This window comes from Vanacampus margaritifer, chromosome 8 (genome assembly GCF_051991255.1).
Source record: "Vanacampus margaritifer isolate UIUO_Vmar chromosome 8, RoL_Vmar_1.0, whole genome shotgun sequence".
NCBI lineage: Eukaryota > Metazoa > Chordata > Actinopteri > Syngnathiformes > Syngnathidae > Vanacampus > Vanacampus margaritifer.
Window position 1 is genome coordinate 19,918,989 of NC_135439.1, and position 18,836 is coordinate 19,937,824.

An 18,836-nucleotide genomic window follows, 5' to 3' on the forward strand; every position below is an offset into this window, starting at 1 on the left:
CTGAACAGACATTTAATCAACAAAAAAAACATATACACATACACATAAGTCCAAACATATGTATATGGTAAAATGTCCATTTGAAAATAATTTTTATTTGTTCAATTAGATTTTTTTTAATTTCAAAATGAAACAAGAGAATTCCAAAAGACTGCAAAACATTTGTGTTGATGTCAAATCGCATCCAATATTTTTTTTAATATCATGAAACTCACCAACATCTATGGGACAGTAAATGAATTTTAATTCAAAAATAAAATGGCCTGATGAATAAATGTAAATGAAATACGGATTTTTACAATAAAAAATTCAGTGTGGCGCTGATCTAGATCAGGGATGGGCAACTAAAATGCTGAAGGGGGCCACAGTTTTCACACTTTATATTCTAGATGTGGACAAAATATGTGCATATGTGCAAAATACGTGCTGCAAATACAACAAAAAAAATCAAAATAATGTAAATCTTCACGAACATGTACTTTACAGCAAAAAGGCATACATTAACCAAACAAAAATGTAATTTAAACACATGAATCATTTGAAATGTATAAATATGTGTTTATTAAATAGTTGTGACTAACACAGACCATCTGTCAATAACTTGCAAAGGATGAAACAAAAATATTTTTGAAAGAATGCTGAGAAACAAGCAAATTTGTGACCTTAAGTTAAACAAGGTGGACTGTTCAACGTATCCGAGTTCCATAGTGGCAATAAAAACAATCATAAAGTGGCCAGTAAGACGAGGCAGCCTCTCGGGCCGCACTCCTCACTCAGATAAAGTTAACAGCCACTCTTTCTTACTGCTGCCCTTTGGCTAGCTCAGCCACCGCTGAGCGCCGCATACAAAAATCATGAAGGGAGTTAAGTCCACCAAGCCGGCAGTCCAGCACATCGTGACAGGTTGATCACCCAATTTGTATTCGTTTAACCAACTCACCACCCACCTGAACACCATCAGCGTCTTTTTTTAATGCTTGGTGACACTGACTTTGAATAGAAGTAGGGTCTAATTTGACGGTAGGGGGGCAGCCAGTGAAGGTTACACCACAAGGGGCTTCCCAAGGTTGTCCTGCGGATGTATTCAACAGCCCGTAGACTTTCACCAGGCCAGCAAAAGCATAAAATCTTCAGAAAGGAATTGACCAAATGGGGTCTTTACAGCATGTGAAGGTAGGTGCAGTGCTTTGTTCCCTCCAAAGAATGCATCTTAATTTTGGCCTTTGCAACAAGAAAAAAAAATAGAACTGAAATTTACATGACATTACCTATTGATCACAATACAACATATAATCATATTATTTGGTGATTTTACATATAGAGTATCTCACAGTGAGTACACTTATCACATTTCTGGAGATCTTTAGATGGGACAACACTTGTCTTTGTATTCCTCACCTTGGCTTGACACGATCTGAACCAAATAAATGTATCTTGGTCATGGCTCCAGTAAGTCTATGTCTTTAGTCTGCTTGTCTTCGGCAAACTATTTGCGGGATTTCTTGTGCATTACCTTTAGAAGTGCCCCCATCTGGGATGACAACCATGTAAACCAATTTGATGTCACACCCCCCACCCTTCAACCTCTGCAGTAATGCTAGCAACACTCATATACTTTCTAAAGACAACCTCTGGATGTGACGCTGAGAATGTGCACTCAACTTCTTTGGATGACCAAGGCCAGGTTTTGCTTCAGCTTAATTTTCTTGTGTTGGCAATCTTCCTATAACCTAGGCCCGTGGTGCTCAAACCCGGTCCTCGAGTACCCCTATCCAGCCTGTTTTCAATGTCTCCCTCAGCCAGCACAGCTGATGATCTTTATCAGGTTTCATGCAGAGCTTGCTGATTAGCTGATCGTTTGAAGAGACATGAAAAACAGGCAGGATAGAGGTACTCGAGGACCGCGGTTGAGAACCGGTGACCTAGGCTAGTGTTTCTCAACCCTGGTCCTTGGGGCCCTTCTTCTCCCTATTCTAATGCGGCTGATTCCAATGACATATCATCATCAGCAAGCTCACGGAGCTAACGATTCTCAGTTGCGTTGAAATAGGAAGACATGGAACACAGGCTGGATAGTGTGCCCCGAGGACCAGGTTGAGAAACACAGACCTAGGCCATCTACGCGATATATAGAGCTTTGTCATGAGGTGCCATGTTGAACTTTCAGTCACCAGTACGAGAGAGTGTGAGATCTGTAAAACCAAATTTAACATACTTGCTCTCTATTCACACCTTGTAACACTAACGAGTGACATGACACTGGTTGGGTAAAATGTCCAACTGTACTTAATTTGGACTTTTTCACTTAGGGGTGTACTCACTATTGTTGCCAGGGGTTTAACGGTTATTAACGGCTATATTTTGAGTTATTTTGATGGAAAATTAAATTAGCAGTGTTATATAAGCTGTGCACTGACTACTTTTTATTGTGTCAAAGTGTAATTTCTTCAATGTCGTCCTATTAAAAGATATAAAGAAATAGCTGCAGAAATGTAAGGAGTGTATTCACTTTTGTGCGATAGTTTATTACTCAAAATTCTGTGAGTGAAATGGCTCAATGATATTTTCCAATTGGTAAGACTTTATTTATCCAATCCACATATGTCCTTTTCTCTTGACCCTCTCTTTGCAGAACACCCAGCCATACTCCCCTTTTTAGCTTCTGGAAGCAAAATGCAGAGGAAACGTCAACCGAAATTGAGCTGCATTCTTGCTTCTGTAAAGGTTAGTCTTTCTCAAGCTGTTCTTTGTTTTTCTCAAAGCTGTTTTTTTTCTCCCCATCGCCCTCACGTTAGCATCGTCAGGCAGTAGAAGTGGGACCGAGTCATGCTCAATGACGTCTCATTAACCCAAATACTCTGCGCAAAATAATCAAGTGTGTTTACACGCTGCGCATGATTAGGCAGGCGTGACGCAAATGCAAAATGTGCCACCACCCGCAGTAAACATTTATCAGTGAGCACCAGTAGCGCATTTAAGGAAGGTATATACATTTCCATGCAGGTGTATGGATGCTTGTCTGTAAAACACAAGGTGCACCAGTGCTACCCTCTGTTGTGCCTCTGTTGAGTGCGTAATACGATGGCTCATTTCTTTCTCTTTGTTCCACGTCCTGATCTTGTTTTTGGCAACTGTGCAGGTCTGCTAACAGTTCCTTGCACCGCTCTGCCAATCCTATTTGGTACTAATCTGTGACATGCTACTTACTGTTCTCTGTGTGTACTCCCAGTTGTGAGTATACGCTCCTGTTTGATGTGTTCGATAACAAGAGTGAATTCTGTGTTTGTTGTGCACGGATGCTCGCATGTGTACTCAAGAACCCCAGGCAAGCCTATTTTATTTCGCTTTTTTGGCTCTTGTTAAAGGCCACTTGATATAGCGATCCTCTTACATGGGTTTCGTTGGAGCTGCTATCAGCACACTCCATAGGCCACGGTCTCCATGAAAGGCCTTTTATCCTGCACTCTGCTCCCTTCTTTGATCCAAATTCCTCATTCAATCTCCTTCGGAAACCAAACGGCATCATTTGTGTTCGTTCCGTCATAAGCTCGAAAGCCAACAATACAGCATTTGTTTCTTTTCAAAACAACACTGACCAGCCTCACTGAAGCACTGTGATGAAGGCACACACACACACACGTCTGCAGTCATTTTATAGAAATTGGCATGGACACTTTAGAAGTCGTGCAAAGCCAGTGCCTGACGTCCACCTTTCTTCTTCTTTTTCTTTATGTCTTTCAGAGAGCGAGTCCTTCATTGTCTGTTCTGTAGCAGCAGACAGACAAGGCAGACAGACCCTTTTGTTTGTGGAAGTCACAGTGACAGTGAAAGGCTGCGGAGCACCTTTTAAAACGCTTGCCCCGCATAGATCCGCATTATCCGCTCCAGTGGCTAAATAGATCTGTCAATTTCTTGTGCTCCCAAACAATTATACATCTTAAGAGAGACTTAATTAAATAGGTTGTAATACAAATGTGTTTTTTTTTCTCCTACACCATCTTTTACCTTGCAAGAATGTGGTGAATGATTGAACAGTCGATTGATGCCAACAGAATATAGTCAGGGATGCCACACATACTGCACACAGTACTTTTTTTTTTTTTTACAGTCATGATTCACATAATGCAAAAGGCTTGTTAGAAAAGAGTGCTGCACCTTGTGTTAGTTTCAGGTCATTTGTGATCTTAATGTTGTTTACTTGCTTGTTTACGCTGAATGTGGTAACCTCACAGTTTGAAGGTTCACAACCCTTGTTGTCAGTGGCCTTTTTGTATCTCTTTTGAAATGATGATGCACCAACCACTTACTTGTTGCAGGCAGTTTTTACATTGATGATCACACATCCCGACACCCAAATCCTCTGAGATCTTATGACTTATTTTTTTTGTCCCATACAGAGGTGGGTAATAATGAGTTTACTTGAGTAATTTTTGGGAAAAAATTTACTTCTAAGAGTAGTTTTACTACACAATACTTTTTACTTTTACTTGAGTAGATGTGTGAAAAAGAAGCGCTACTCTTACTCTGCTACATTGGGCTACACTAGACTCGTTACCCGCCGCCCAATTCATACATACGTATTTTCACGTAAGTGCTCGCTTGACTGGCTGTGTAGGAGCATTTCCGCGGACACCAGTGAAGTGACGTTCACGAACGAATCGAGTCTTTTGAACGGCTCTTCAATGTGAGCGCCGTTCAACCCCCTAATCCCCCCGCCATACTTTTATTATTATTACTTTTATTTGAGTAATATTATTTTGAAGCAACGCTACTCATACTTGAGTTAAATGTTGGGCTACTCTACCCACCTCTGGTCCCATATTTCTGCACAGTCGACTGTATCATCAATGGCTGTTTTTTTTTACCCATTGTTGATGCAATATTTGATGTTGATGTGCAGTGGAACTGGTATGGCACATCCATTTGGACATATTAAGGAACTTGCCAAGCAACATGAAGACATCTCCAACTTTAGGTTTAGGATTGGGTGACCAGATGTCCTGGCTTAAACGGGACAGTCCGGTTTTTGAGCCTTGTGTCGCGAGGCTGTTTTTTTTGTGTGTGTTTTTTGTTAGTCCAGTTAACTGCATGCACATATGGGATTTTTGCATACACAAACAGGGGGTGGGATGAACAGAGAGATTGTTAGATTAGGCTTCTTAATGATTTGATAGGTGACTGTTGCTGTGACCTGTCCTGGCTTGGTGTCTTCCTATCTATCTTCACTCTGGCACACTTATCCAGTTGAAACTAGTCAAGACCATCAGGTCACATATTTTCATATGAGTTAAGCTGAGGCGCCCCCCGTGTGGGTGGGCGGCCAAGAGTATAAGAGTAGAGACTATTTTGAATAGTTTAGACCTTCCGCATTCAGCAGATAAGGCTTCACTGCTGTGCACTCGATCTATCTGGCATCCAGTAAATAGTTAACTGAGAATATGCAGTCTCCTAGTTGTTATTATTAGCATAGCGATCATTCAAAATAAAAGAACCGGTGAAAGTTCCCATCAGAACTTTACAACGCCAATTGTTCCTTTAGCCTAATGCTCGATTACATTTAGCATTAGCACAAGTAATAACACAACCACTAGTAGGTATGCGATAAAAAGCAACATTTGGTTTACTCATTTTCTGTCTGCGCAACCGACCGCAAAGCAAGATATGACCATTTTATGAGATAATCAATTAGATAAAGGACTTTGCGCTGTATGAGATTCAATGGTTACAATACAGGCAAGTGTCTCTTTTGCCGTCCAGTGTCCCCGAGGGGGCGTTCCAATGAGGGCTGTGACATCACTTGCAAAAGGTCAATACATGAAGAATTTTGGTTGGAAATATTAAACACATTTAATATTTTAAGATTGTCGACCCCGACCAGTCAATCTGACACAATTTTGGGGACAAATCCACTCCTAACACACTTCAGACATAAGGGTAATCTACTAAGACAATTTTACGAGACTTAAGATAGTCACGTCACATGTTTATTGTCCTTGGATGGTAAGTGGCAAAATTGAGACAAAAACAGCCCGATTGGCTTTCTTTGTGTATCGGACCTTAGTAAATCAGATCATATATATATATGCTTAAAATTAACAAATATCAATATGTACGAGTTAAGTTTACTCTTCAACTAGTCAAATATTCATTGCTTTCCTTTTCGATTAAAACAAGGATATTTATTTAAAGGACCAGACGGCACATATTGATGCAATACAGCATTCAGTGATGAAATGCACCCCAGCTGTAAGACCTTCCAGCAGACTTATGACCAGATTGTATCATTTTTAAAAACGGGTCAGCAAACACACTCCATAGTTGGTTAAAAGTGGCCATGCTTCAATTATAAAGAGACAAAAGATCATTTTTACATTCTGGTTCAATGTCAAATTCATTCAAATGCGAGTGAATTATTTGTTTGCACCCCCCCATTATCAATGTTACAGAAAATGCTATTAAAGTGAACTCAATCAACATTGTTGCACTGTGTTTTCAGAGGGTGCTATTGGCAGCTAGCCTGATTGTTTTGTCAGTGGCGGAAAGGGTACGGCAATGCTTGCAAAAAAAATCTTTAGCTTAATTGTTCTTGTCTCCTTTCCTTTAACGAGCTGAAGTCGGAGTAAATTGCAATTTAATGCGGCCACTCAATTAGAATTCATACAGCTATGCGCTTACGCCGCCTGGAAAGGATGGAATATGTCGGAAATTCACCCACTACATGGATCATTTTAAGAGGCAAAGGACACAAAGATACAAAGGACACCTTTGTCACACACACCACCCACATGCTTGTAGGTTGAAGTGACAGTGCATTTGCATATAACTCTTTTAGGCTAACAAATCTCTGGTGGATCATATCTGAGCTAGCGAGTGGGCTGTAATGTCCAACCCCTTACAACTTCTGTTCTGATAGAGGTCATTTCCCACTCTATGCAAATCAAATCAAACGTTGATCACACAAATCCACAAGACTGCTTTATTAAAGGGTCATCATGGAGATAAACACATAAAAGTCATTTAAATGATCAAAATGTGACATTTCAAAGTGTACTGTAAGTAAGGTGTGTGTTAGGGTATTGGTTACCAGCAGAAGCATTGAATAGTTTGCTTCTAAGTCATTACAAAATATGCAGTACCTCCCAAAAGTGAGTACACTCCTCACATTTCGGCAGATTAGTAGTCAGTGTACATCTTATATAACTGTAAATCTCAAAATGACTAATAATACAGCCATTAATTGCTAGACCCCTGGCAAGAAGAGTAGGGAGAAAGGCTCTTCTGAAGATGATACAAAGAAAGCCTGCGAGCAGTTTGCTGAAGACAAGACAAAGGATTACTGGGGCAATGTCCTGAGGTCTGATGAGACCAAGATAAACTTAATTGGTTCAGATGGTGTCAATTTAAGCGTGTGTGGCAACCTCCTGGTGAGGAGTAAAAAGACAAGTGTGTCTTGCCTGCAGTCAAGCAAGGTGGTGGGAGTGTCATGGTCTGGGGCTGTACAGTATGAGTGCTGCCGACATTGAGGGGCTACAGTTTGTTGAAGGAACCATGAATGCCAACATCTACTATGGCATAAAGCAGTGCATAATCCCCACCTTCTGGAACTGAGCCGCAAGGCAATATTATATATATATAAATATATATATATATATATATATATATATATATATATATATATATATATATATATATATATATATATGATAATGACCTCAAACACACCTCCAAGATGAGCACTGCCTTGCTAAAGAAGCTGAGGGTAAAAGTCATCAACTGGCTAAGCATGGTGTTCAACATCTCTGGCACATCTTAAAAACAAAAGGTGGAGGAGCGTCAGGTCTCGAATAGCCGCAAACTATGTGAGGTCGTCATGGAGGAGTGGAAATAGTTTCCAGTTGCAACCTGTGAATCTCTAGTCAACTCCTTGCAAAAGAGAAATAAAGCAGTGCTGGAAAATAAATGTGGCCACACAAAATGTCACTTAGGGCTGTACTCACTTTTATTGTCAAGAGTTTAGCTATTAAATGGCATTATTTTGAGGGAACAATACATTGTTACATAAGTAGTACAATGCATTTACACAAATAAGCAATAATACGCGGACTACTTTTCATTGTAATAAAGTGTTATTTCTTCAGTAATGTTCCATGAAAAGAAGTGTGATGGTTGTACTCACTTTTGTAACATACTGTAAATGTAATGAAAAACAATAGATGTGAACACGACAAGAGATATTGTATGTAGACCACTAAAATAGCTATTTAGAATCACAATGTCAAAAACTGAAAATAAATTCTCCTTAACAGAGGCCTGCATGCCACCAAAATACTTGAGCTTGGAATAAGCTGTTATTTTAAGTTAAAAGTAAAGCACAGAGGAACAGCCGCAGTGCAACTCTTTCAAAAGGCTTTATGCACGGAAGCGCACATCATTCCTTTGGGCTTGGAGATGCATCACACGATGTTTTAACAAAAATCAAGTTGAAAGACAGTTTGTCAAAGCATAAATAACTGAAACCACTCAATGGAATTGCTCGTGTCCCTTGACTAATTTCCAGAAGTTCAACATTTACCACTCAACACTTTCAGTGTGTTTGTTTGAAAATGTGTTTCATGAAATTGAAATTGTAACTTTGTAGCATTGTAGGATTTAAACTATCGCCTACATCAAACTCTCATGCCTTAGTAAGTAAGCAAAGCCAAAGCAATGGTGGAAGGTAATGATATTACCATTTTCCATTGTATGAACAACATTGGAACGTTGAGTATATAAGTAGATAATACATTCCTTTGATTGTTGCTTTGAGCAGTTTGAATGGTGTTTTTTTCAAAAGACACTGATATGGCTGAGTGAGGTTATGAAAATGGATCAACTGTTATAAAAACAATATATGATAGAAACCTTATTTTTAAACATCATTTTATCTGACTATGTCTATGCCACATTAATTGCATTAAGTAACACTACTGGCAATAAAGAGAGAAAAAAATATTATCGTCCTGTCTATCCATCCAAGTGGGGGAAAAAACAAACTTTTCAAACGCCATGCTTACATCTTATCGTGACTTTGAATTCAACAGCTTTAATAAGTGTGGCTCTGGGTGTGATAGCGCTCAATGTATCACAGATGTCACCTTTCACAATCATGTACACACACCTGGCAAAGCCTGCTCAAAATGTCACTGCTGTATTGTTGTCTTTTGGGGATCATGAGATTTATAATTGGCTCTGTTTGCAGGGCCCTCCAGGTGTGTTCATAATAGAAAGTGTTAAGTACTAATGTCTGCTTCTCATGGTTACAAGAATATGTTAAAATAATCAAATGCATCCAAATTACTACTCTTACAAGTATGACCATGGTATTTTACAGATGCTGGAACGTCTCAGACTCCATACCAGGAGTACTGGTCTCATTTTGTAAAAAATAAAATAAAAAATAAAATAGGGGGGGGAGTCCAAAGTCATTTTACCAGGTTGGAAAAAGTCTTAGCTAGGATTGGCTGGTTTATTATGGTGCAGGTTAGTGTAGGGTTGAGCAAAACTAAACCAATCTGAGGTACTGTATAGTTTGTACATAAATTCTAAACAGCATGGAGTCGCATGCAGGTTCTACTTTATGTACGCACTTCTGAATGGAAGCAGCCGTGCATTTCCCTCCAGTTTCCTGGATTGTTTCCTTTTGTCTAAGCTGTCTGTTTTTAGTAACAGCAGGATCCAGGAGGTGAGGCAGGGCTCTACAAAGCACTAAACAGTTCAAAAGACTCCCGTTGTTTGTGAGGCACACAAATCGAGCAATTCCTCAAGGTGTAATCCATGTACACTTTTGTCTTTTTTGTTCTATCTAAGCACATGTGTGATTTTTTTTTTCTTTCTTCTCTTTTCCTCCCATGTGTTACAGATTCATCCCAGGACCTAACAACGAGCTCCCATCGCAGGACTCGGCGCCAGCCTTTTCCCCTCATCTACCCTTTCTCTTCCTGACGACTGGTGTAAAACTATTACATCCAAGGCTGGTGACTGGATTACCTGGGACCACAGAAAGGATATCCACCTAGATAAAACAGCTTTGCTCGCGTTGTGCCAAGGATTTCAAAGCGCACTAATCCTCTGTTTGATCAAGGAGCCCCATGTTGGTGAATCTCCTCATCCACACAGCTGTGGCCAGCTTGCCACCAACTCTCTCCCAGTTCCTTCTCACTCTGTGCGCCGCACATCAACTCAAGCAGCTCAGTCGGGGTCATTTTGAGGTTGTTTGAACATTATGTGAAGACTTTCACCCCGCCTGTGGAAAAGGTAAAGCCGCTGAGACGCTCACATGGACCTGAGCATGGAACTAAAAGCACAAAGGCGGGAAATTACCTTGATATCATTTTCTTTCTGCGTGGATAGCTGCCTTTGTGTTTAACTTGCTTACAAGGCGGCTTTGTAGGACTACCTAGGAGTGAGAACGAATTAGCAGCCTATGCGGAGTTAATCAAGAAATTTCTTTTTTTGTGGCTCAAAGGTCTGCCCTTATGGCCTCACCTTTGTGGTCAATTATGAACATTTGATTTGACTTCTTGACCTTAAAGGCATGTATTCTACAGCGCTAGTTTTCTTTGTATGTAAGAACACGTGTGCGTGTGTATATAATTATATAAATAAAAGACATATACGACAGCAGATCCAGCAAACTGAAAACTATATTTAAGACTCTGTTAGGAGCTTAAGCCCCACTGTGGTATATTGTTTTGTTTTTCCCTTCCACTGCTTTAATTGTACTGGAAAAGGTGCAATGATAACTGTAAAAATAACTGTTACTGGTCATGTTGCAGTGTTGCTGGTCAAACCAGAACATGCTGGTAAAGATGAGGAAAACAATGTATAGGACTGCCTCACTAACCAACATTGTCTGAGGTTTCTACTCAAACTGGCAACTATTGCAGGAAAAAAAAAATGTACCTGATTTTCATTTTTCGGTTATTTTAACCACTGGTAAACCCTAACCGCAGGTGAAATTCTTAACCCGGCGTTAGCTAACCGACCATTAAATATGCCTTGTTCAAAACATGGTTAATCACATTGTTAGTTAACGGCACTGTTAAAGTTAACCGTGTTCTTAATGCACCAATTTATCCCACAATTACTCATTTTGTTTACTTCTGGATTTGCTAAAAACAATTTTAAAAAATGGATAACCAAATTTTATCAAGCACAAAAAAGGAGCAGGAATCGAGGAAAATGTAATTCAGTCCATGGTTAAAACTAGCTAGCTAGCTAACTAGCTAACTGGACAGTGCTGTCAGAAAGAGATTCCAATGAAGTCAAGGGAGTAGCACCAAGAATATTGACGGAGGTAAAGGAGACCAACATGACTTGAAGGCCAAGAAACGTTGAAGACCGGGGAAAGACCGCCGCCACCAGAAACCAGTCATGCTACAAACCGCACCATAGACTTTATGTGTGACTTGGCAACTTTCAATGGTGTCCCAGATTCTAGTGGCCTTGAGACAGATTCTAAGTAGCAGTATAAGTCACAAAAATAGCCAAATTACAGATGAAATTTAGACACAAATTTTAGATAATGCACCTACAAAATGTAACGCAGTATAACCACATGCTTACTGTTAAAAACTTTCCAGCGTTCTTCAGGTGTGTTAACTTTAACATCAACCTAACAGCCGGTTAAAGTTAAATGAGTCTTGAACAACAAGATAACGGTAAAGTTAACGGTCGGTTGAATCTACTTAACCAGTGGTTAAAAAATTACCGAGTTTTGAACAACTGGTCACTGCAGGATATCCTATCTTAATTGGAACATTGTGTCTCTTGCTATTGAAAGTGGTCTTAAGTAATCTGTGAACGTTTGCTGTGTAGATGTACTTTTCACACAGGCTGTGACAATTCAGGTGAAATATTGGGAACGATTGACAACCGCTGAGAGAAATGCTGTTATCCCCTAGTAGAGATACGAGTACATTACAGGAGAGCCTCATGAGAAATAAAAATGGTTTTCTATACTGATTTGCAGTTCCGTTCCTGCAGTGATGTGAGAGGAAAATGACTACTTGAATATGTTGTAATATCTTGTCCTTTATATGATGTATTAACATTGTAAAGAGGCGTTTTGCTTGAGTGAATAAGCAATCAACAACAACACATGGCCAATATGGTACGTGGCTTCAAGGCTAACAAACATGTAGAAAACACACAAACAATTCAGTGATGCTTCAGTTCTGTTATTCCCCTGCTATTCGGTTGGATTTGTCAGGATAGCACATTCAATTCATTCAGGCAATTAGAATAAATATTTCCAATACCATGCCAGGCCAACTACAAGATGACTTCATCATCAAGCTCTTCTCTGTTCATTTGAGAGGTTTTTCTGCCAGCGGATGCACGACTTCTGCGCATTCATCACTGCAGAATGCGTCAAGTTTCATGGAGCGCAGAACCTCACTAAACTGTTTTAAAAAGCTATGAAAAAGACAAATGTGACAGATTATGAGTGAATACTCAAAAAGTTGGCATAGCTTTTTCTCCAGATGATGACCTGTTTACTCTTTGTAGTATCGTATAAAAAGATTAATTTGGCCATTGGGCCTCACTAAGGCCATTTCGCCAGTGTCTTGCTGTGAGGATTATGCAAATATTTGGTGCCTGTGTCGAAAATCAAGGAATTCTCTTTCCCTTGTACAATTTTAAGTGAATTTTCACTTTAAGGCTTTTTTCAATGTCTTCCTTTAGACACTTTTTAGTTCAATGCACAAAAGATGGAGTCTTGCTGTGGAGGGAGGCCCTGCTCCATTTTTGGCAGTAATGCAGCATGAATAGATAACAGTAGATGGTCCTCCTCCATCCACACTTAAGTGCAATCTCAAAAGTGAGGCATCCATCAAGGCCCGATGACCTCCTGGGGAGACACAGAGGCAGCTGTGTCCTCATCTCTCTGGATGGCTAATCAACGACTGACAGCAAGGGTAACCCTTTTAGCACGTAAATCCCAAACTGTGTTGATAGTTATGATGCGAACTTCCAAGGACGTCTCAAGTGAATGTTGTCCCATGCAGATATTAAATGCTTGGTTTGCTTCAAGAGCTTTTACTGCCTCCCTACCCTTTGACTGTACTTCCTGTCTGGATCTTATTATCTCGTTCGAACTTTGTAACTATTTCACGTAACTGCAATTTAGGCAAGCACATTATTGGAAATGTTGTGTTGTATAATTATAGTCATTATGATCAGAAGTCAAAGTGACTTTAAAAAGAATATTTGCAGGACCTGGCCTGTCTCTGTAAATTACTGCTAATGTGCTTTCACTAGTAGCAGTTTACATAATTACTGGAAACCCTTTTGACATGTAAATTAATAACAGCTGCAATTGGCTGGCAACCAGTCCCAGGTGTACCCCGTTTCTCACCCGAAATCAGCCAGGATTGACTCTTGCTCACCCATGGCCATAATGAAGATAAGTGGTATAAAAATGGATGAGAATTAATAACAGTCTTGTGTTGAAGTTGATTGCCACACTAGAAAGGAATTGACTGTATAATTTACAGGAAATAACTGGGTAAAAAGGTCCCAGCTAATTCTTGTAAAATCTCAGTAAATTACTGTAGTTTTTTTTTTTGTACAAACATTTACTGTACATAAATTAAAGCTACGTACTGTATTTACAGCAATTCACTGTAATCTAGTTTACAACAGTTTCTTGTATTCTACGTAATTTACAGGAATTTACTGGCAACTAAAGTTATTAACATAATACAGTATGTCGTTGTAACATCCATCCATCCATTTTCTTAAACACTTATTCCTCAAAAAGGTCACTGGAGCCTATCCCAGCTGGCTTTGGGCAGTAGACGGGGTACACCCTGAACAGGCTGCCAGCCAATTGCAGGACGGAGATGAACAACCATCTACACTCACAATCACACCGAGGAACAACTTAAGTGCTCAATTAACCGCCCGTGTATGTCTTGTAATGTGGGAGGAGACCCGAGCACTCGGAGAAAACCCACACAGGCACGGGGATCGAGAACATGCAAACTCCACCCCGGAAGGCCAAAGCCCAGACTCGATCTCACGCCCTCAGCACTGTGAGGTGGACGTGCTAACCGGTTACCACCTTGCCGGTTAACACCCTTGATGTAAAATCATTCCTCGTTCTGCAGCCGAGTGCATGAATGAATGTTAGCTGTAATGTTGCCTGTTTATCGGAGAAATGCGCTAAATTATTACTCTTGTCCTTGCTCCGGTGACAATGCAGGCTCCGCTATTTGCTTCTTCTCCTATAGATACCTGCCAAAATCCAACAATCTTTACAGTATTTACCTGTAATCCACATATATACATGCCAAAACATAGTTGCTGTAAAATATAGTGTTTTACCGCTAATTATACAGCAAATTACTGTACTTTGTTTTTACCCATAATGCACGTCGTTTTACCCATACTGCATTGCTGTATACAGTTAAATACTGTAAAATTATAAAACAAGAAAATGCTGTATTTTTTTTACAGTAGATTTTACATACATTTGCTCCAGTGCACCGTTGTAAACGCCAGAAGTGTTATACTTTATTAGTACACACTTTAAACCTTTTTGAAACTTGTTCCAGGCAAACTTCCCAAATCTAAAAAAGAAAAAGAAAAGAAAACAGACACAATCTGGCTCATGCATAATATAACTTACTCTTGTGATGTGTAATATCTCATGCCCATCAAACATCAATATGGTACCCTTTAAAGCAAATTATTTCCAAGTCTGTGCCTGCTAAAAAGTACTGAAACAAACTGTAAAGTATAGCTGCACTTCAATTTTTCACTTTGTTTTAGCTCATTATTTTAAATGTGGGGAACTGAGAGCCTCGTGATATTTCACCCATCCCCAATTAAAGAGTGTCCCCACACAGCCAAATGATTGCTTGACATGACAGAAAATACAAAGTTGGTTTTAGAAAAACTGTGAGATTGGAAAACATAGGACATCAAACTAGTTGTGTTGGAAGCATCGCAACAAAAGATGAATAAACTATTTACAAAGTTATTAAGTGGAAGGCTAGTTTCCTTTTCACAAGCTGTTTTGGGTCTTAAAATGTATTTTAATACACTGCTAAGTAAAATGAAATGAAAACATGATTATCACAATGTAACTCAGTCACACATTAATAGAATCAACCAATCTAGTTCAATATGGCAGCTATAATGACTCAAAATGGTCAACTAACAAGGAACAAGGAATGGTATCAGAATTTGTACCCAGAAATAATTTCCCCCTCATATAAGAAAATCCTTTCTGCACGATTCTTGACTGTTTGTGCATTTTCTCATGGTCTTGAGACAGTATCACCCGCCCACAAAAGTTGCAAGCAAGATGGCAAATCTAGATGTATTATGTTCTCTTTGTTTATTTACTCGCAGTGTAATGCTCATGTGACAAAGGAGTCACAGCCATAACACCATGGAGCATTTAACATTCATGTACTGTGTCTTCATTATACGTTGTTACCCTTTCATATTGCACTTAGCACATGCTGAGACCTGCTGAGAGAAATGATGACGTGGCCAAATGAAGACTGTTTGCTGTGGTCAAAGCTCCTTCAAGACTGCTAACTCTGGTTGGAAAGGACGGTGCATCCCTTTAATGGCTGGACTGACCGCAAAAATCTGTTTTACCTGCGCCCAGCCCGTTAGATTAACTCCTGTCTGGCTCCGCAGGTGCTCCCTCTAAGAAGATTTTATGAAACGTCAAACCAGATGCCCTCTAATGGTAGTTCACACCATCTGAGGTAGCAAATCCTGGTCCAGATAGTAAAAACCCCGCCACAGTTTGGCTTTAGCTGCAGGTGCTTCTATTCAATTGGCTGCCGGGTACCTCGTTTACCTGCCAGTTGAGTAGAAGTAGCTATGACTAAAGCCAAACTGAAGCAGGGTTTTTACTTTCTGAACCAGGATTTTCCACATCTGCACTTTGTTACCTGGCTTCCTCTCATTAAAGGAAATAAACGAGGGACTACTGTACGGTGATACTGTTCATTGCCACTAGGTAACAATATACAGTAAGTCTGGCAACACTTTCCTCTTCATTGTGTTTCAGGCTCTTCAACCTGAGTATGTTTATTTTACTTTTATTATACAATGATGGGGTATTCCCCCACGCTTGTTATAACAACTAAGTATCAGCAACAGCTTATTATGAAACAAAGTTTTTCACTTTATATTATTTCCTATGGGAAACTGTACTGGAAGTAATTTAAAAAAAAGTTTGAAAATTCGAGATTGAAGTTTGACTGAATTGATGGAATTAAAACCTCAACCAACAACAGTTAAACTGAATTCCAACGCATTACAAAATCTAAATCCATATCTGTAATGTTACTGGGAATAGCTTGAAATGTTGAGGAGTACGAAAGAAACTGAGGTAGACTGTACTTTTTTGTCTGTGTGGAGGTCAGAACATGTCGTTAGGCCCTTGCATGAAAAGTCCACATAGCAAGCTGCCCTTCAGGCAGATTTCTGCAGACAGAAAACTCTTGTGTCAGTCCAAACCAGCCCACACACCAAGTACAGTGAATTTATTGTCAAGTTGAAAGTTTTGACAAAGTACAGAAAGAAATAACCTTGCCTACGCACTCAACTGCAAGTTTTTCTCATAGTACTGGAGTTTTGCCAATGGAAAAGCAACAATACGAGGTAAGTTGAGCTTTACCAAGTCACTGAGGTACTGTGGGGTAGAGGACAGTGGCCCAAAACTTTAACCTACATTGTCTGTGTACCTGTAATCTGTGTGTGTATGACAACAACAAGCCATGAGGTTCAATGATTCCAGCCTCAACCACTCAACTCTATTTTTCTTTTCGAGGCTCATAAATATTGTATTTGGACCTAGACGAGACAGAGCTGTACTACAGAGTCAAGTCAATCTCATATGGATTCAACACTGTTGCTTGATCAAGACAGGCGAAATATAAATACCACGCCGGACCTCTCCACAGTGCCAAGAACACTCACAGGTGTCCTGGACTGAATCTGCTTAAAGGCTGCCAAAGTGACATTTCATATGGATTACCATAATCTGCTTCACAGGTGCTAATATACAATTACGTCTGAGTAACAAATCAATATGGAGTAGCAACAAGCACAGCAACACACAGAAGGGCAGATAAACTCCTTTATCTCAGTAGGCAGCGCAGTCACCCCTACTGCGAGAATGTAATGTCAACATGAGCACAGAGCAGAAACCAATTTAGATGTTATTCCCACGACAGCACAAGGGTATGACTGTCCAAAGCTTTGCTGTTTTGTATTACCTTCCTCGCCTTGTTTTTCCTAAAGCTGTTATCCCAAATAAGATGGTGTCTTTCTCAAGATGCTGGCCATTGATCTACATTGGAAGTAAAAGACTTCTGCCTGACCCATCAACACTATTTATTTATTTGTCGTGACACACTCGACCGGCAGATGACACAAAAGGTCAAAGACTTGTTGGTTATGATGCATGGCCGGGACTTTGTTTAAAAGGCACTTCAAATTAACAAAGTCATTACGACTTTGGCAGCCATTCAATATACAGGCATAAATTTTGATCTTTCGTGCTGAAACGGAAATGAGCAGGGTGCCCTTTTTCAAGCTATTTTCATTCGCCAGAAATGCTTTTGATTTTGAAGAAGTTGTTTTCCAGTGTTGGGAATAACGCAGTTTAAACTAATGGTAACTCCGTTTTTTAAATTCTTTTTTATAAATATAACCAATTCGTTTAACAATAACTATTTATTTATTACTTTACGAGTCGACTACTGTGTAACACAGTCCACAAAAAGGCTGCTGGTTCGTGAGGACTTCGTTGTCATTAACAGATCACATACTTCCGACTTTTATTTAAGTCCGTGTACCAGACATGATCTGATCTGATCGGCCTACAAAACGGCAAGATTGCATCTGGAAAAGTCGTGCCTTCCGATGACGTGACAATAAGACAGCTCCAATTGAACAACATTAAACATTTATTTTCGTACAAAGTTACATTTTTATGATTGTTTTAAATGTATGTATTAATGTTTCTTAATGAAAAGGGAGGTGGGGGGCTGTACTCAGGGTCTTATTACATCACTTTTGCTTGTCGGTACTAGGCGTGTGACGATATATCGATATTGTGATAAATCGTGATACTTTGTCTCCCGATAGATTATTGATACGCCTACGCAAGTATCGCGATATTTGTAGTTTATATACAGCCACTATAAAGGCTCCATTGTTCATTACTTATTGAGCAATTACTTGGCAGGCCGCTAGGGGGAGCACATCATGAGAGTGCCGGGGAAATGTACGGAAGTCTTCAGGCGAAGAAGACCCATGAGCTTACTTTTACTTGTGTAAGACATTTATTATCTGTCCAGCAACTGACTCAGTTTTGCACACGTAACATTTTAAAACATATTTTATGGTTCGACTTTTTGAAGCACACAATTTCTAAGGAATAATAATATTGATTTAATTGGATTTAATATTTAAGTTATTTTATTTATTTACTTTTGCAATGCTACACAAAAAATCGTCACAGTTTATAAAATGAAACAATTCTCTATGTAACTGACTGACATGTTGCATGACAATAGTGTTTGAGAAAGACACAAATTTGTTCACAGAAAGAGGTCTCTGTTAAGAAGACATTTGTATTTGTTTAGAAAAAATACACTAAAGTACTCGCTGTGAAGAAGAGCAGTTTTAATATTTTGTTTCGGTGATGGTGCAAAAAGAAACAATTTTCTCATTGGAAAAAAAACATAAATTCATGTCTTGAGCAGTTTTATCGTAGATTATCGTGGATTTATTACCTGACCAATGTAGCGATAATC

At 39.4% G+C, this 18,836-nt stretch overlaps 1 protein-coding gene across 2 annotated transcripts in view; it reads left to right on the top strand.

Annotated features, from left to right (window-relative positions):
• The window catches only part of tafa1b (TAFA chemokine like family member 1b), a 146,735-nt gene extending 134,732 nt beyond the window's left edge, over window positions 1-12,003 (top strand). The window contains exons 5-6 of one of the 2 annotated variants that reach the window (XM_077574446.1): window positions 2,633-2,724; window positions 9,899-12,003. In XM_077574446.1, the coding sequence (XP_077430572.1) occupies window positions 2,633-2,659 (27 nt within the window). In that variant the 3' untranslated portion in view covers window positions 2,660-2,724; window positions 9,899-12,003. The remainder of the gene's footprint in view (window positions 1-2,632; window positions 2,725-9,898) is intronic. The other variant, XM_077574447.1, reaches the window with a different exon arrangement.
• The last annotated feature ends 6,833 nt before the right edge of the window (window positions 12,004-18,836 follow it).